This window comes from Hydractinia symbiolongicarpus, chromosome 1 (genome assembly GCF_029227915.1).
Source record: "Hydractinia symbiolongicarpus strain clone_291-10 chromosome 1, HSymV2.1, whole genome shotgun sequence".
In the NCBI taxonomy this organism is placed as follows: Eukaryota; Metazoa; Cnidaria; class Hydrozoa; order Anthoathecata; family Hydractiniidae; genus Hydractinia; species Hydractinia symbiolongicarpus.
The window spans coordinates 16,455,337-16,471,986 of record NC_079875.1 but is presented as its reverse complement, the minus strand read 5'-3'; the positions used below and the strand labels follow the sequence as shown (position 1 = coordinate 16,471,986).

The following is a 16,650-nucleotide window of genomic DNA, read 5'->3' as shown; positions in this document are numbered from 1 at the left end:
AGTTTTGATATATATATCATTAGACGACTAATTCTCTATAGAGGCTATTAGTCAATGAAATTGAGCTCAAGTAAGCCAGAAATTATGTGCAATTTGTTAGTGGAAGTCCCCAGTGCGCCCGCGCTACGAAATATTTAACGACGGGACCCAAGAAGGTCTCGGGAAAAACGGTCGTGTTGACGTCAGCAACAATTAGCTTTTTTTCCTACCACGTTCTCAGCGCCTGTTTTTTCTTTTGTATAACCAGGACGGCGAGAATAATTTACAGGATATAGGCACTTTAGTGTTGGAAACACTGTTATCAAATGTGGGTACTGTGTTCGGAATGTATACATTATGTATACACAAGCAGCACCTACCCAATTTCCCTCACATGGCATGGGTTGACCCGTAGTTGTGGTTAAGGCACGTGCTAAACATGTCCGCGCTGAGGACCGAACCACGGACCTTGTGATTACGAAGCAAACTCCATAACCACAAGGCAATGCACCAGCCGAAGCCCTGGGGACGAGGTTGGCTTATTTCTACAGTATCTATTATACCAAATAACCTAAGGTCCTGAGTCGGCTTTGACTTTGACAGGTAAACTTCCACAACTTTAAAATGCACGACTCCACTAGAAAAACAATCACTTGTGGCGGTGAAAGTCGAAATTAGCCGTCCTGTTTCATATTTTGTCTATTATTGTAGTTACAAGATTTTTCTGGCAGATCATAATATCATACGGACTATAAACGCAAAAAAAAATGCTAACGATTTTTTTTTGTATCGAAACTGACGAAAATGGCTTGCAATAGAGAAATTAATCTGTTTACTTGGTAACTTAATTAATATAGCGGTGAGTCTCTCTATCGTTTAGATAACCACATAAGCTGTAGGGAGAAGAGTACTTCCTTCTCCTGTATGCAGTAGCAAACTAAGCTTAATCATTTTTAAAACTTGATTGAAATAAGGTAAGTACACCAGTTATTGTTTTAGAGTTTGGTAAGTGTGTGTGTTGAATTTTTTTACATTATATAAAGAGGAGGTATTTCCAATGCTTCTTAACCATCCGAGTGGGCTATCTTGTACTTATATACATTTTTGTGTGCAATTATAATCCAAGACGAACTCACCTTCTTGTAAACATTTGTATTGAGCTTAGAAACACTTGTCTTATCGAATATCTGGGCACTATGCACAAAACATGTCAAGGTGCAGGCTAGAAACTCTCAGTGTGCTGGGATTCTTTTAAATACAGAAAGAAAAAACGTCAGAAAAATGGTATAAGGGGTAACACTTAGGACTTACAAGCATTGTTTACAACCTATAATATCTGTTTATTTACATATTATTTAAGAAGCGACAAAATACAAGTGGTCCATTTATAACCTTCAGACGACCGGGTCCCGTACGTCTACAGTTAAAAGATCGGGATAAGACATTCCCTTGTAATACTGCCGTAACTGATGGGGGATTAGTTGTTGTGCAAAGTGCTGCCTACTTCAGAGAAAGGATAAACTTGCTATTTAGGGGTACCAAGCATATTTCAAGTTCTAGATCTTTTTATTGGCCACTAACTTCTGAAAACGTAAAAAGCTATTATTTTTCGGCCGATAAAAGTCTTGTCAAAAAGCTGATGTGTATTCCAAGGGTTGAATAATACTTTTTCAATTTGTCTGTCAGTCAAATTGAAAAGAGGAAGTGTAAATACAGTTAAAAGCTTAGGTTTACCACACCATTACAAATGCGAACTTTAAATGAGGTTTTTTTGATCATCTTTCTGGCCAAAGATTGCTAAATAATTATATTCTCAAGTATTTGCAAGTATTCGTGATAAGGAAACCCTCGTAATCAAAGAATGCTATTTTTTGCTGCACGACTTAGGGTGATGTATCCACTTCTTTCTACGAATTGTCCAACAGACAATTTAACTATGCATTTTTTGTTACAATAAGTTGTTTGATTTCAGTATGAAATGTTCTTATTTTTCTTCACGGGTTTAGCCTGAAATTGTTCTTACTTGTTCTCACATTTTCAACTTTATTTTATCTTACAGAAAATTACCAAGTTTAGTGACCTTAAATAAATCTACGTATGTATAATTTCTACAAAATAACACCCTATTGCCAAAATGGAACCACGAAAGTCCACCTAAATATGTTAAGCATTGCATTGAGAGTGAGTACCGGAAAATTAAAATCTGTTTTTAGTAAAATTTTGAAAATTCTACAAAAACGCAGCTATTGATTCTGTGAAAGTTCTAGCTGATAAGATTTTTTGTAAGAAAAAATAAAAATTTTACAGCCTTGCCATTGTTGTTATATATTCTTTTTTTTTCAGCAAGTCATAGCCTCAATTATAAGAAAGTTTGTAGCTTCCTTCGTAAAATTTTTCACACGCTGTGAAGCTCGTACGAAAATGTTTTCACAGAAGGAAGTAACAAGAGAAACTAAAAGTGGGACATGTCACAAGAATTAATCTATATGTTGACAACACTTTATAATAAAATTAGTTTTTTTACAATTGATACAACATCGTTCCCAGGACTCTTTTGTTATCGGCACAAAAGTATAAACAACAGGTTTTTCTGTCATGTAGTGTTGTAGTATTTGCTGTAACTGGACTGATTTCTTCAGTTATTCTTGCTAATGACAATTCCACCAACTAGCCCCAGATCCCTCTCAAGCGTAGTTATTTTTTTATTATTTGAGTCGTTACCAACCTCGTCGCCAGGGCATTTTTCTAACATCAGTACGGTTCGTCTCGCTGTTCCGATATAACAGACAACATGCGCGCTGAGAACAAAGTTAGATCGTTGTATATGTAGTATAAAGTATCGCTAGAGACCAGATAATTACTTCAGGCTCATTCTTTACTGTACTTTTTCTGGGGCCTTAGCACGAGGCCGGAGTTTTTAAGTACCTCTTATCTCGTAAAAAGATACCATTATTATGTTTATCTATACTGATCAGATCGTCATGAGTGCAATTATTCTCCTCCTTTGGGGCAATATCTCTTCTATTTTTCTCATGACGACCACTTTATGGATGTTTAAATCGAACTTTGTGTAACGCCTCATTAGCTTAAAACTTCCTTATAAACACATTTTTTTAGTTTTTGATACATTACATTTTCGTCTGATTGGGTAGTATAGAATTACATTATTACTAATAATTTTGAAGACGATGCGACTATGATGTATAAGAAAGTCATTGATGTAAAGTATAATGCAACAGGTTTGCTTGCTTAAGCCTGAGTCTTAAAATTTTCTGTCATTCCTTTGTCGAATGCGCATACTTTTAATGGCGGAGATTATTAAGCAGTAACTTTATTTTTTTTTTAATATTTGTTGTATTTTAAAGATTTTTTTTTATATGTGATTCTTTGTCGAACTTGTTTGCCGTGGACCACTAATACACTTTTGTTGCCTATCTATGCATTTTGCTAAGGCTTAGTGTTTCGGTATGTTAAGTGGAATTTTTGTCTATATCTTTTTGTGCCGACAAGACGAGAATAAAATTACAATTTTGTTGTTTGATTGAATGTTTAATTGACAAATTTTGGTCAACCTATTTTTATTTTTTATGCTTAGTGTAAACACAGCAAAAAATGAAGCTCATTATACTCGCATTTCTAATTGCATCAGGTATGAGAATGTTTTTGTTTTAATTTGTTTACGTCAGCAGATTTAAAATAACCACGAATATCAATTACTGGCCTGTTTAAATACCGGGTTAAGACTCATTATCATAATTGACATTTAGGCTTCAGAGTATTTATTATCCTGATATATAAATGAAGCAAAGAAGTCTATTTTGTGCTTGCAACTTAACATGGTTTTTCATAAATATGCATATTCATTGCTTAAAGCAATAAAAAAAGTACATTAATGACAGGCTGGTAAGAACGTTGAGATAATCCCGCATAAAAAAAACCTTTTTTTCAAAAATATATTATTCGAATGAGATGTGTAAAATTGACCTTTAATAATTACATATGTATATACTTGTAATTTTTATCATGCGTAATCCTTTCCTTATTTAGCTTGTGCAAGACGTATTCCACATCATAATCAAGTATTTGAAGGTAAATATTTTAACTTGCAACCAGCCGTTAGTGTGCGATTTTTTTCCATGTTTAATTCAAAAAAGCACTTGGGTTTTACAATTCTTTGAAGACTTGAACAAAGTACTTTGAATTTAGATGTCAGCAATGATGTTGATGAGCTGGCTTCTAACCATCTCGATTATGGAGATGTAAATGATTTTGATGGTGATGATGAAGGTGATGATGAAGGTGATGATAAAGGTGATGATGATGTTGAGGAAGATGTTGAAGAAACCGGGAAAGGAGCTGATGATATGCCTGAGAAAGAAGACAAGGAAGATGCGTGGAAAAGTGACGATAATGAAGATGAGGAAGATGAGGAAGATGATGGCGACAAGGTTAAAGATTATGTTAATGACGACGATGATGGCGAATTAGATAAATTTTACACTGGTGAGAATGATGAAGATGACGGAAGTTTGATCAAATTTCTTGATGGTAAAATACATTTTACAGTAACCACGTTTAAATTCTCGCGGGGTGGGAAGGTTAAACCCTAACTATAAAAGCTATGAAAACAAATAAAAATAAAAACAGACTTGAGCATAAAAATAACTGAAAACCAATCCGTTGCTGCTCTTAAGGTTTTTTACTGAATTACTCAGTCCAGACGTTGTCAAATGCGTTTTACATATTTTTTTCAATTTAGAAACTACAACAGCTCCTCAGCCGACATCTACTGAACCTCAAACGACAGCTCCAAAACCAACCATGACTTCAACTCAGAAAGAAACAACCACTGCTCCAACTCGTGAAGAAACAACCACTCCCCGTTCCACCACATTACGTATCCAAACCATTACACCACGCATGCAAACCACCAAGGAACCAAATTTCACAACCATGACAAGTCGCACGCCTGAGACAACCAAGAAACCAACATCAAAAAGCCGCTTGCACGTCTTTTTATTGCATCTTCTTCACCAGCAATCAAGAAACAAACACTATATGCATGTCTTGTATATGCAGTACTTGAGGTTAACTCACAGAGTAGCAGCATTGGAAAGACGTGGCAACAATATGGAAGAGTATTCGCATCGTCATTCATTAGAGTAAAAGTTTTGTGTGATTTTCTCTATATTTAAATATTTTTTATAACGTTTTTGCCTTATTCCTTAAATTTCTTATGTCAAAGAAAACCTGTTTAGATTGCTAACGTCCTTGTTTTTTTTCTCTTACACAGGATACCTGTTGCAACTGTCCAATAATCTCAGTTGGACATTTTTTGATAAGCGCCCTTCCTTTCATTATAGGTACATATCCTTCGCTATTTTGCTAAAGTATTTTCATAATGTATAATTCGACCATAACACCTGTGACACAGATTTACTACAGGATATCACATTGGCGTGCGTTGATGCACTACAATTTGTCTAGGCGAATGTATTTCTGTGCTTTTGTCGTAGCGGTTGTTTAGCCAAAACTTAAGCTGAACGTGGGTTCTTGCGTGCCCATTTTCTTTAAATGGTTAAACGTGGTTCAATCAGAAACGTACTGCCACTCTAGGATCGTTTTATTAATCCACTCTAAAGACTGCCTGTTTTTAACGTGGTCGCCTCAACAGATTTTCCTTTCTGGCAGAAAAGTAAAAGACGTCGCCTGTTTTATATTTACTTACAGGTATTAACTTGTTTAGGGCATTAAAAATTAGCGGTCGTTGTCCGTGTTAGGCAGGTGGACGACTAAATGCACGTAAAACTTCTATTACAGCACACTTGACTGTAACGTTTGATAATATGGAGTCCTTAAAATAACGCAAATTTTCAATTTTTCAAGGAAGCCTGTGTTTACGCCTCAAAGAGCAAGTGGCAGGAATGTAGTGTTTACACCAGATTATGCGTTATAAATTACGAAATGTTTTGAGTAAAATCTTTTGCCATGTTTCTTATAAAAAAAAGTGAGATATTCTTTATACAATACAGTGAAACTCCCCGGAAGCAGAAATCCTTGAAATGGAACATCTGCTCAAGACAGACAGTTTTATTGCTTTCCGAAGAATTTCTTTAGAAAGTTAAACAATATTAACCAAACATTCCATAAGGCAGACAGTTTTTTCGGTTGAACGTAAATATTTCAACTAAAATTAACTTTTGTCCCGCAAGTTACGCTCTTCTTAAAAACAACTGCACTAAAACATGGGAGATTGCTAAGCAACTTAAATACAAGTTATACTGGATAAAAACATCAACTTTTTTCATGGAATAACCTAAGAAACATTGGTATTGGGAGATGCTCTTTTAGTATGTCCAATATGGAATCTCATTTTATTCTGATATTGATTTGACATTAAGTTGAACTTTTTGTCTAAGTATACAAATAATTTTACCAAAACGTTTCCGTTAGTTTCTTGCTAAGCAACTGTTAAGCCACTTTTCTATAAAGTTAGAGGGTAGGGTATATGTTAAAAACTCAAGTACTACGTAAACTGGAGAAAAGTAGAAAATAATAAGTATATACAAAGCTGTTTTTCTTCAAAAACATTGAGGATTTTAACAGTCTAGTCAAGTATTGGAATAGTTTATTTTAGAATAGTGATTTCTAATCAAGAAGTACAAGTTTAAAAAATAAATAGATCCACTATGATCTAATTTTCTTGTGATATTTATAATTTGCATGAATGTGCGTGAATGTTAAGTAATAAATATTCCTTAATCATTCAGAATCAGAAGCAGTATCGTATTGTGGCGTTTCGGTTTCCCCAACAGTTGTGATATATGATGGCGTGTTAAAAAGCAAGTTAACAGTTTCACTTGCAGCTGTTTCATTTTGTTGTTCTGCTGCACTCAGCCATAGGAAGCCATTGTGTTTATTATAGACGTCTATGCCTGATGATAACATGCGTCCGGTACAGCTTATACATGCACGAGATTTACCAAATATGGAGCATTTGACTTTACTGTCATTCTTTATATAGTCTGCTACTTCTGCGAGAATTTCTTCAGCGTGTGTTCCTTTTCGTGCGTAACCTTCTGTTGTCAACAAATATACAGTATTTTCCTGATATTCAAAAAATGGCAGCTTCACTCCGTTACGCGTATTAATCACTTTTTGATGCCTTTTGACTTCATTTTTTAATGCCTCTCCAATCTTTTTGGAAGCCTTTGTCGCTTTGCTGTTGTCTTTTCCCCAAACCCGATTCTCTAGCTTCTTTCTCACTCTCTTGACCCTCCCCTGATTAATTTCAAATTCTGTTTCATACTCTGTTGTCAACATTTCTCTAAATGATTTTAGCTTGAAGTCGTTGAGTATGATTTCTCCAGCGTATAGAGGAGTGCACGCAATGAACAAACAAGGTTTCGGGTTTGGATTCTCCCGACTAGAAGCTTTTTCCACGCACATCAATTGAACATCATCCAGAATCTGATTATCAATTAATTCGTTCCAGCGTTCAAATAACTGAATTGATACATGTCGCATTACCTGTCTTTGTCGTTGTCTTTCAAAACTAGCTTTCTCAACTAACACCGGAGCTGCGAACTTCGCCATTCTCCCTTTTCCAGTATGCTTCTTTGTCAATGCAGATAACCATTCCGTTGTTGCTAAGTCCGAATTTGATATACTTGCTTTTAGTTGAGATAAATCTTGATGGAACCATTCTCTTACCTGCTCAGAGTACCCTATTGGATCCATTCTATCTAACACTTGCTGAGCAACATCGAATTTTTTTCGTTTCACAAGGTAAGACAAGGCAGACATTTTATTGAAACGACAATATTGGTTTGGGTCCAATTCGTACTCGTTTAACAAACAAAGAACAATATCCATGTTTTGATGTTTGGCAGCTAGGATTAAAATATTTCTCGCGTATCTATCTAATGTTTTATTTGCTTCTTTCAAAAAATAATTGCGTCCCATAACTTTAATGACGTAATCAAACACAGACCGGATAGTTTTCTTGTCAGAATACTTTATCATTGCGTGAAATAAGGTGCAACTACCATAAACGTACCTGAGACCTAACATATTTTCAAATACTCCTTTTTCTTTGTAAGTTCTTGCTAGTTCTAAAAGTTCTTCCACTTGGTTTTCTTGTAAGAGATTTTCAATCTTCTCAGTGTTTATAGCAGCTCTTAACGCCATCTTTGTTGTTCTTTTGCTTGGAAAGTGTATTAGCTTATAGATAACAAGTTATTTAAACTAGTTTAATGTTATCATGATCTTGGTAACTTTATTGACATTCTGAAATTGTTTAAGGTCGGAAACAGAGCGTTCTTTATATATATATATATAGCTCCATTTCTTCTGTTTTCACGTTGTCGGTAACAATTTCACATGGCAACTTATGTTGTTAATTTCTAATGAAGTTCTTTCCATTTCGATTCTTCATTTGTATATTGACCACAACGATGGGAGGTGATAACACTCAAATAAAAATCCATCATAAATATTTCATCTTCTTTGTGATAAACTTAGCTAACGGTCTTAGCGATGAAATTCTTGAAATTTATACTTTATAAAAAAGAGAATGGCTGCAAAATGTTTCGCTTATAGTTGCGTTAAGCAAACAATAATGTTTTGCATATATTTTTAATCCTAAACTCGGTTGTTTCTGGAAACTGCTAATTTCCACAAAAATGGTTATTTTTGGTGTTATAAAAATATAAATCTTCAGAGAGGTTGTTTTTGTTTTGTTTCATTTCTTTTCGTAAACATTGTATCTTTCGTTTGGACAATTTTAATTCTTAATTGTGATTTTATGATTTGTAAATATCGACCAAGGATTTAATTAGATCTATAAAAAATGCAATGACGAAAACAAAGTTGAACAAATGAGGAAAAGACTAACATTCAATAGAAGTACCAATGTAAAACCCTCGGCATTGTTGTTAGAGTATTCTTAAAATTTTAAAAAACGAGCCTTGCTGATTCTTATAATTAAAATTCTTAGAGTTACAATGTGCACTTTTTATTCTGTTCTCTTATGTTGACCAAAACATTACTTCTAATGGTGATTATTACCTTTAAATGTCCGTGAAAAAATAATAAAAAAACAATAAGAAATAAGGTGGTTTAGGACAGAGAGAAAATTGAAGCTACAAGCACTAAATAGGTGTTGAGTTGCCAGAAATTTAATTAAATAATTTTAAGGTTTTTAAGTAATTCGCGGCAAAGCTTGTATGGTTAATTCAAATTAATTTTTTCACGAAGTGTATGAATATATTCAATTGAAATACATTAATGATTAAAAACTTCGCACGTGGCTGGAAAGACCTTTGCCATACGTATTAAGTAACGAAATATGTTAGAAGAGTTACAATAGGGATTCAGTAAAATTATTGTATTTAACGTAAGTTTTTGAAGGATCTAAGCAGCAAGAATTGTAAAACTATTTTTAAAAATAAAACACATTTTCTTAGTTTTAACGAAATGTTTCGACATGTTTCACCTTGTAAAATTTTGCATTTTAACTTTTTTGTTTCAATCCATAAATTTTCAAGGAGAAATAAGAATAAAAAAAATTGTCTATTCTTCATAATATCGATTTTATCTTTCTGTTCAAAATGGTAGCGCCCGAGCTTTTTTTAACAGGCGAAGAAGGATGCACTTTTGCGCTAATGCGTAAATTGCGTACACCGGAAGAATTTCTATGAATTTTTTCACAGGCTAACAACTGTTAAACTTATATTATCCTAGAGAAAAGACCAAAAAAACTAGCTATCCACCTTTATCTTACGGCAAATTTTTGCTTCGCTATATTATTTTTAGCTTCCCACAAGCACACAAAATACAAACGTTTAAATACCCAAAAACATATAGCTATCTTGAATATCAAATTTACAATATATAGCATAAATGTTTTAAAAAGTAAAGTATTTGTTGGAGGACCAATCCAAATCAACTATGAAAGTGCATTGTATATTTTCCTTTTTTTTATTAGACGACTTCAAAGTTCATAGGTCATAACAAGCCTATGTCATGACAGTTCTAGTTTCTTTAGAAAGCGAAAGTTCATATATTTATATTGATACCATGTAAACACGATTTTGTTAATGGGTTGCTGGTTTTACCCTATTCACGATATAATTAGACTCAATAAACAGAGCTTTTATCATCATTAGGTTAGAAAAATTAATTAATTTCAATTATTTCTAGCAAAATAGCATAACATAGAAAAAAATATCGATGCTACACAAATACCGGAACTGGATAGAAATTTTGTCGAAGAAGATGGTAATGTCGTACTTTCTTTCGTTGTTGTCGGTTTTTGTGTAGTCGTTGACGTTGTGGGGGTCGTTGTTGTTGTCGGTGGTGTGGTCGTTGTTGTTGTTGTTGTTGTCGTAGTTGACGTTGTCGTTTCTGTCGACTTTTGTGTGGTTGTAGGGGTCGTTGCGGTTGTGGCGGTTGTTGTCTCAGCTGGCGCTGGCAGTGTAGAAGCAATACCTGTAAAAGGAAGGAATAACTTATGGAAAGTTGTTCGACATAAACATAAAAAAAGAAAAAAACAAACAAACAAAAAACCTTTAAATTATACTAATCTCCTCTAGTTGTAGCTACCACTAGTTGTAAAACACACTTTACCAGAGATACAGACAGTTGCAAAGATGTAATTCATTAGGTCAGCAACTAACCATTATTTCTGCAATTATTTGATATGCGAAAATACCATATCCCTATTCCTACTGGGTAGTTTTTAGTCTCCTCAAAGCTGGGCTAAGGGGCCGATTCAGCCCACCTCTGTAATTTCTAAAGTTGTAGTTCATGGACATAAAATTTACTACAAGTGTTGGCCAGGCCTTAAGCAAAAAGGTAATAAAAAAAATCGCTGATGTCAGTATTTCTACCAACGATGTTATCAAATCTTCAGAAATTACTTTTATAACTGCTTGGCGCTTTGTTCTACGGGAAACAAAGAATAACGTAGCAATATATACCAGGCAAGTTCCCTATCAGCGTACTAAATCAGTGATAGGAATTTTTTCACAAAAAGGATTATGCAAGATTTTACTCATCGCGAAAAATATTGTTGCTATGGCAACAAATCAGCATTTTTTCCAAAGAAATTATTCTGCAAACTCAACTAATATACTCACATAAAAAGTTGTGGAAAAAGGTTAAAAGGGAGTTTCCTCCATAATGTCAGAAACCAGAGAAGATTTCAACTTTGACAATTATAACTAATGACTTAACCTTAAAACGCAAAATGTTATGATGAATCATTATAAATCATAATTTAAAAGAATATACTAAAAGATATCGACTCTTAGACGCCAAACGACATCCATATGCGCCAGATCAAGGCGGAGGAACAGACAAACAACCTATCAGCTATAACTCCTGACAATCAATTTTATGATAACAAAATTGCAGGTCACTATGTAAGAAAATTAAAATTTCCTTTCAGCAGGGCCATATTCCATCAACAATGAAGCAACATGTGGCCGGAAATCGTGTTCAGTGACGACAGATTGTTGGCAAAAAATCATTGAAGTTTATATTTTTTTCCAAAAAAAATATTTTAATACACCCCTTACAAAAACATGTTATTTGCTTAGCCTCAATTTGGTAAAAAAAAACATTGTTGATTTTTTCTTAAACAGCAACAAAGGCTTTCCCTTTTACAGATACAAAAATAAAAAAGTTCAAAGCTTTGGGACTACCTTTAAGAAATTCTTTAATTTCTTATAGGTTACGCTTAGTTCAAAAACAATAAAAGACTTACACATGGTAATAAAGACATGTATGTGTTAAAATAGAAATAAAATCTGTATTTGGTGATTTTCATTTTTTAATCCTAATCAAAGTCTCGAGCCTAAATATTTGTTGTCACAAGAAAAATGTCTTACAAACAGAACTATTACGCAATATGGCGATGACCACTCGTCTTTAAGATAGATAAATTGAGACTGAATTTGACCTTGAATCGACACCCAACTTTATTAATATAGAAATAACGGGAGGCCGGAAATTGGGTTCAACGATAAAAGGTTATTAACAAAGTCTTAAAACTTCGCCATATAAGAGTTAATGTCAAAACATGAAGACGATAATGCACAGTAAGCAAAAAAAATATATGCAAAAACAAACAAACAAACAAACAAACAACAACAGAATAATCAAAAAAACTTACTTTGCGTGTTGGAGAGCACTGCGCCTAAAAAATAAAATAAACACGTTTGTTATGAAGATTAATGCAGACATCAGCTTCTCATCTAGATAATTGATTCACAATAATCTGAATCGCTTGTTTTAAGACAGTTTCAGGTCTGACGTGTTTTGAAAGAGCAAGGATTGACAAAATGGCTAATCATTGCACATTGCTACAATTTAGCACCTTATTCTCAAAAAGAAAGATGTGTTTTAGATTAAAAACTATAAAAGTACACAATCTTTATCTTAGAAACATTTTAAAAACAAAATCAAACAACAACTAAACTGGATGCATACCCAATGTTATAACGAATAAAACTTTTATTATTAATGTGTAGTCCATGATGTAAAAGTGACAAATAGAATTAAATATAAGTATCTCTTTCAAAGTGTATTTTCTACTGCTGTTGTCTTGGTTATGTTCTGTTATGTTCTGACTGTCCTCTTACAGCTGTTACTGCCGTCGTCGTCCTTGTTGTGTTTGTTATTTTCTTGAAAGCGTACAAATCCTTTTGTATGGTAGACTAGCCATGTGTACAGGTCAAGAGGTTAATCTAGGAAGGAAAGAGTAATAACAATAATTGCTTTCGTTGTCATAAGAAGTAAATGGTTTAAACGCGTCATTTTGTAACTGTTGTTGAACTTTCATTATGGTAGATACATGAGGGAGCTATTGAAAAAGAAAGATTAAGTGTTTTCGTTATTTGGCTCTAAATTCCTTTAATGGAGTACTCAGGAGAATCTATCTTATAAAGTTTTGTAAAATAAACAATAGAAATATATTTGCTGTTTTTTTTCTTCTTATTTTAATTTTCTATATGAAACAAGGAGACTTAAAATGTCACAAAAGTCGCTGGAGGGTTCACAAGTGTCACATATAGTTTCTTTACGTAGTTATGACGGAAGTGATGAACAAAACCACTCATTCATTCACTAGTACTATTTACGTTGATAATTCCTACTTATAAATTCCATGTATGCTGGAACCATTTGCCTTTTAAACTCAGGAAAGAAAATAATGGTAAAGGCACCAATTGGAACAATATTATTGACTTCCCTAAAATACAGAACGTAATCATCTATGGTTAAAAACTTCAACACAGCAGACAGCTACTTGATTCAAAACAAATTTGTTATGTCTTGTACAGAACCGTTTTGACACATAAAGAAAAAGTAGAAAATCTTTGACAACACGTTACGCTTCCCAGCAAACGGAGACTGGCAGTTTTACACTGTTCCTGTTTATTACTGGTTTATACTGTTACGTTAACCTAGGAATTTAAAGAGTGCTACACCACTGTCAGACAATTATATCTACAATATGCGTTGCTTGAAAGTGAGAGAAAGTGGAGCATTTTAAGTACAATATAACATTCTTATGAAGTCCAGAACTTAAATTTTTGGTACTGAAATTAAAGTTTACGCAGTGGAAAACAATGGACTTTATTTGTTTTCCTAATCGAAAACTTGCAAGTTTAATCTGATAGTGATAGATGATTCCAGTGAGAAATTACACAATGCACGGCTGTAAAGCAGAGAAGTGACAAGATTACACATTGTAGCAACAAAAAGGAAATAACTTTACAAAGTTTTGATAAAACGGAAGAATAAAAAAAGATTTTACAAATGGTTCTTCTGGACAGAGACAACATATTGAGAAAGGTTTTATGGGTTACTGAATCATGAATCCAATTTAAGTAATGGATAGCAATTTAGGTGCTACACTCTTCCCAAAAATGTACAAATTCTAAGTTTTGTACTAATTTGCGTTGTTTTGATGTGACTCAAGATCCTTCTTGAACACGTGGATGTGACACAAGATCCTTCTTGACTCACATCCCACGTGTTCACATCATGGCCTATAATTGGATGTAATGTAAAAAAATGGCAGTAAAGCCTTATATTCGTCAGGCTGAAGAATATAACATGATTCTTCGTGTATAGTAGTTTCCAGCACAAATGATAAAATTGTAAATATTAACTGTTAATTGGAGTACGTTTGCCACGAAACAATGTCGTATTTCTCTCATCGCTCTTTTGTGCGTCTGCAGCACAAAGTGGCGATCAGCTACCAGTTTGGAAAAAATACAGCTATTATTAAATGGACTAGATGGGACCGTGTCACATATCCAGATCCGACTTAAAGCAGAGCTATATACGGTGAGTGAGTAATCCAGTCAAGCCCTTACAGTTAGTAATAGAGGCTTTCTGACGTTGAGAGTCAAGTTTACCAAATAAGTGCAGCAAAACCGGGTCGTGATCTCAGGTGAAGCGCTATAGTACAGGTTAGTATGTCACAAATTCAGCGAAACACACACACAGTGTTATAGCGCGAGTATAATACATACTTAAAAAATAATTCACTCAACTTTGGCTGAAAAAAAGCACAGTTTACAACCTGTTAATACCCTGTTATGACCAACTTTTTGGTATTATAAGAAAAAAGTGTCAGTGAAAATATAAAAACCAATCGTGTCACGGAGTTAAGTACTTAGTCCAGGTAAGCAATGTCATACATGGCAAAATGCCCTTTCTGAAAACTATATTGCAATTTTGATTTTTTAATGCTAGTTAATTGTGCCAAAAATGAGTTTAGGTTAAAATAACCTAGCTAAGTAACACAGGTTATTTGAGACTGTTGTCTCCTTGAATTAAATTAATATATACTTCAGACTCAGGTAAATCTTTTATTATAGTAAAAGATATTGCTACCTAAATGTATTTCAAAAACTTTGTTGCAGCTGGTATTTCGCTACATCAACCTTTTAGCCCGATGTAGCTAAAAGCAGCTTAATAGGTAGCCACAGCCCAAGCCACAGCTTGGTAAAGATAACACGAAAAGAAACAGTAACAATGGCAGGATAGAAAACACTTGTACCAAACGGAATTAGAACCTTAAAAAATAGTGATAAATAAGACTAGCTAGCTAGCTTGGTTTTAGGATGCTCCCTCACAACCTACTTTTTTATTCAGTATCTTAAAATTGGTTTGTTTAAGATTTATATATGGCTAAAACACGTGACAATACCGCTGAAAAACAAATTTAGTCACTTTGACATAATTTAGTCCTTTTTTACCAAATAAATTTTTGAATCTTGTCACTCACTTAAAACGTTATACAGGCTGATATAAGGCTGTTTATTTGTGTTTTCTTTATTACCGTCGTGGTTTCATATATATTAAATTAAAAAAAGTCCAAAAATGGCTAAAGAAAGAAAAAAACGGCAAAAAATTATGGTCGAGGTTAAAAGAATTGGTAAAAACTAGTCGTTAGCCCATGGAAAATCCACGGGTTCGCCCGTCCTTTTTATACCGCAGCTAAGCTACCATTTTGCGTGACAGGCAGACAGACGTATACAGGTATTATAATATAGATTGTTGGTCAGCAAATAAATTAGTCGTTTAGCAAAAATGTTGTTACTTTTTTTAACAATAAGGTATATTTATCTTGCTATGTAAAAACATATCAAAAAACAAACATTACAAAACATAAGATTTTGAAAAAATAACATGCAGAACTCAACGCATCAGTTTTCAAAATAGTCATAGTCCTTCGTCAGCATGTCAGAGTTTTGAACACACAAAATACGTCTATTGTTAAAGAGACAGATAGAAGAAGAAACACGAGGCTAAAAGTATCGGTACTTTTAACTGCTAGTAGAAAAAACTATAAAAAAATAGAAAAAAAAAGTAGTAGTCAAGTTGAAAAGAATTTTTTAAATCTTAAGCCTTTTAAAGTTAAAAAACATCCAGGTGAAGTAGAGAAGTAATTTTCCAATTAAAATATGTGGTATTTTATACAAACATAATATCAATAAAGTGCAGCAGAACTTCGCAAACATACGCAGCTCTATATCTATACAGTAACCCTACATGCAGGAATTATTGGCGAAGTTTATTTTAAAAAAAAGGGGGGGGGGGAGACTAGAGGCAGCAATAAGAGAGAAGCTGGATAATAGAGTAGATATAAATGGTAAAACTCCTGCACATTTTAGGCTAAAAATCATGTTTCTCTCTCAAAGTCTAAAATTTCTCATGTCATCACGCATAACCTTGTTTAATTTCGTCCTACCTTAAATAATTTTTGCCATAGCACAAATCAAAGTGGCTTTCTTCAAAGCCATCAATCATTATAGTATCGCAATTGAATCCGTTACAGTTTCTCTTCGTCATGTTTTTGGGAAAAATCTGCCATGTTTTCTATTTACATTTCCTCGCTCGGCCAAAATATTAAAAACAAGACCCACAATCCTAATATTAATGCCTTAAGCCTTATAACGCATTGACTGCGAGACCAGTGTTGCAGCTGGTAAGTATTTTATATTTTTTTCAAAAAAACGGCGGCAAATTAGACCGGAAATAAAGTTTTCTGTGTATCCTTTTGAAATGTTTATAACGTTCACACATTAGACCATCATCCCCAAATATCCAATCAACGTGATGCAACATATGTATGGAAGGCAGGGAATCAGT

General features: G+C 33.8%; 2 protein-coding genes across 3 annotated transcripts; one reads left to right on the top strand and one right to left on the bottom strand.

Annotated features, from left to right (window-relative positions):
- Window positions 1–907: 907 nt before the first annotated feature.
- On the top strand, window positions 908–5,245 carry LOC130643234 (FK506-binding protein 4-like). 2 transcript variants are annotated; one of them, XM_057449576.1, is made up of 5 exons: window positions 908–953; window positions 3,575–3,628; window positions 4,027–4,068; window positions 4,186–4,527; window positions 4,739–5,245. In XM_057449576.1, the coding sequence occupies exons 2-5, from the start codon at window positions 3,592–3,594 to the stop codon at window positions 5,143–5,145; spliced, it is 828 nt and encodes a 275-aa protein (XP_057305559.1). In that variant the 5' UTR covers window positions 908–953; window positions 3,575–3,591; the 3' UTR covers window positions 5,146–5,245. The 2 variants fall into 2 exon arrangements, with proteins under 2 accessions (XP_057305559.1, XP_057305560.1); XM_057449577.1 differs by lacking the exon at window positions 908–953 and adding an exon at window positions 3,116–3,218.
- Window positions 5,246–9,784: 4,539 nt separating this feature from the next.
- Window positions 9,785–12,718, bottom strand: LOC130633179 (putative uncharacterized protein DDB_G0283467). Its single transcript, XM_057444536.1, has 3 exons — window positions 12,475–12,718; window positions 12,158–12,181; window positions 9,785–10,470 (listed from the first exon to the last, which is right to left on the bottom strand). Exons 1-3 carry the CDS (start codon window positions 12,518–12,520, stop codon window positions 10,169–10,171), a joined length of 372 nt encoding a protein of 123 aa, XP_057300519.1. The 5' UTR covers window positions 12,521–12,718; the 3' UTR covers window positions 9,785–10,168.
- Between the last annotated feature and the right edge of the window lie 3,932 nt (window positions 12,719–16,650).

Excerpts from the sequence above, each read along its gene's own strand:
- LOC130643234 (XM_057449576.1), top strand. The coding sequence starts at position 3,592 with ATGAAGCTCATTATACTCGCATTTCTAATTGCATCAG. Across the intron at positions 3,629-4,026 it reads CGCATTTCTAATTGCATCAG|CTTGTGCAAGACGTATTCCA; the intron begins GTATGAGAATGT and ends TTCCTTATTTAG. Across the intron at positions 4,528-4,738 it reads TTTGATCAAATTTCTTGATG|AAACTACAACAGCTCCTCAG; the intron begins GTAAAATACATT and ends TTTTCAATTTAG.
- LOC130633179 (XM_057444536.1), bottom strand. The coding sequence starts at position 12,520 with ATGGACTACACATTAATAATAAAAGTTTTATTCGTTATAACATTGG. Across the intron at positions 12,182-12,474 it reads TTTATTCGTTATAACATTGG|GCGCAGTGCTCTCCAACACG; the intron begins GTATGCATCCAG and ends TTTATTTTTTAG. Across the intron at positions 10,471-12,157 it reads AGTGCTCTCCAACACGCAAA|GTATTGCTTCTACACTGCCA; the intron begins GTAAGTTTTTTT and ends TTCCTTTTACAG.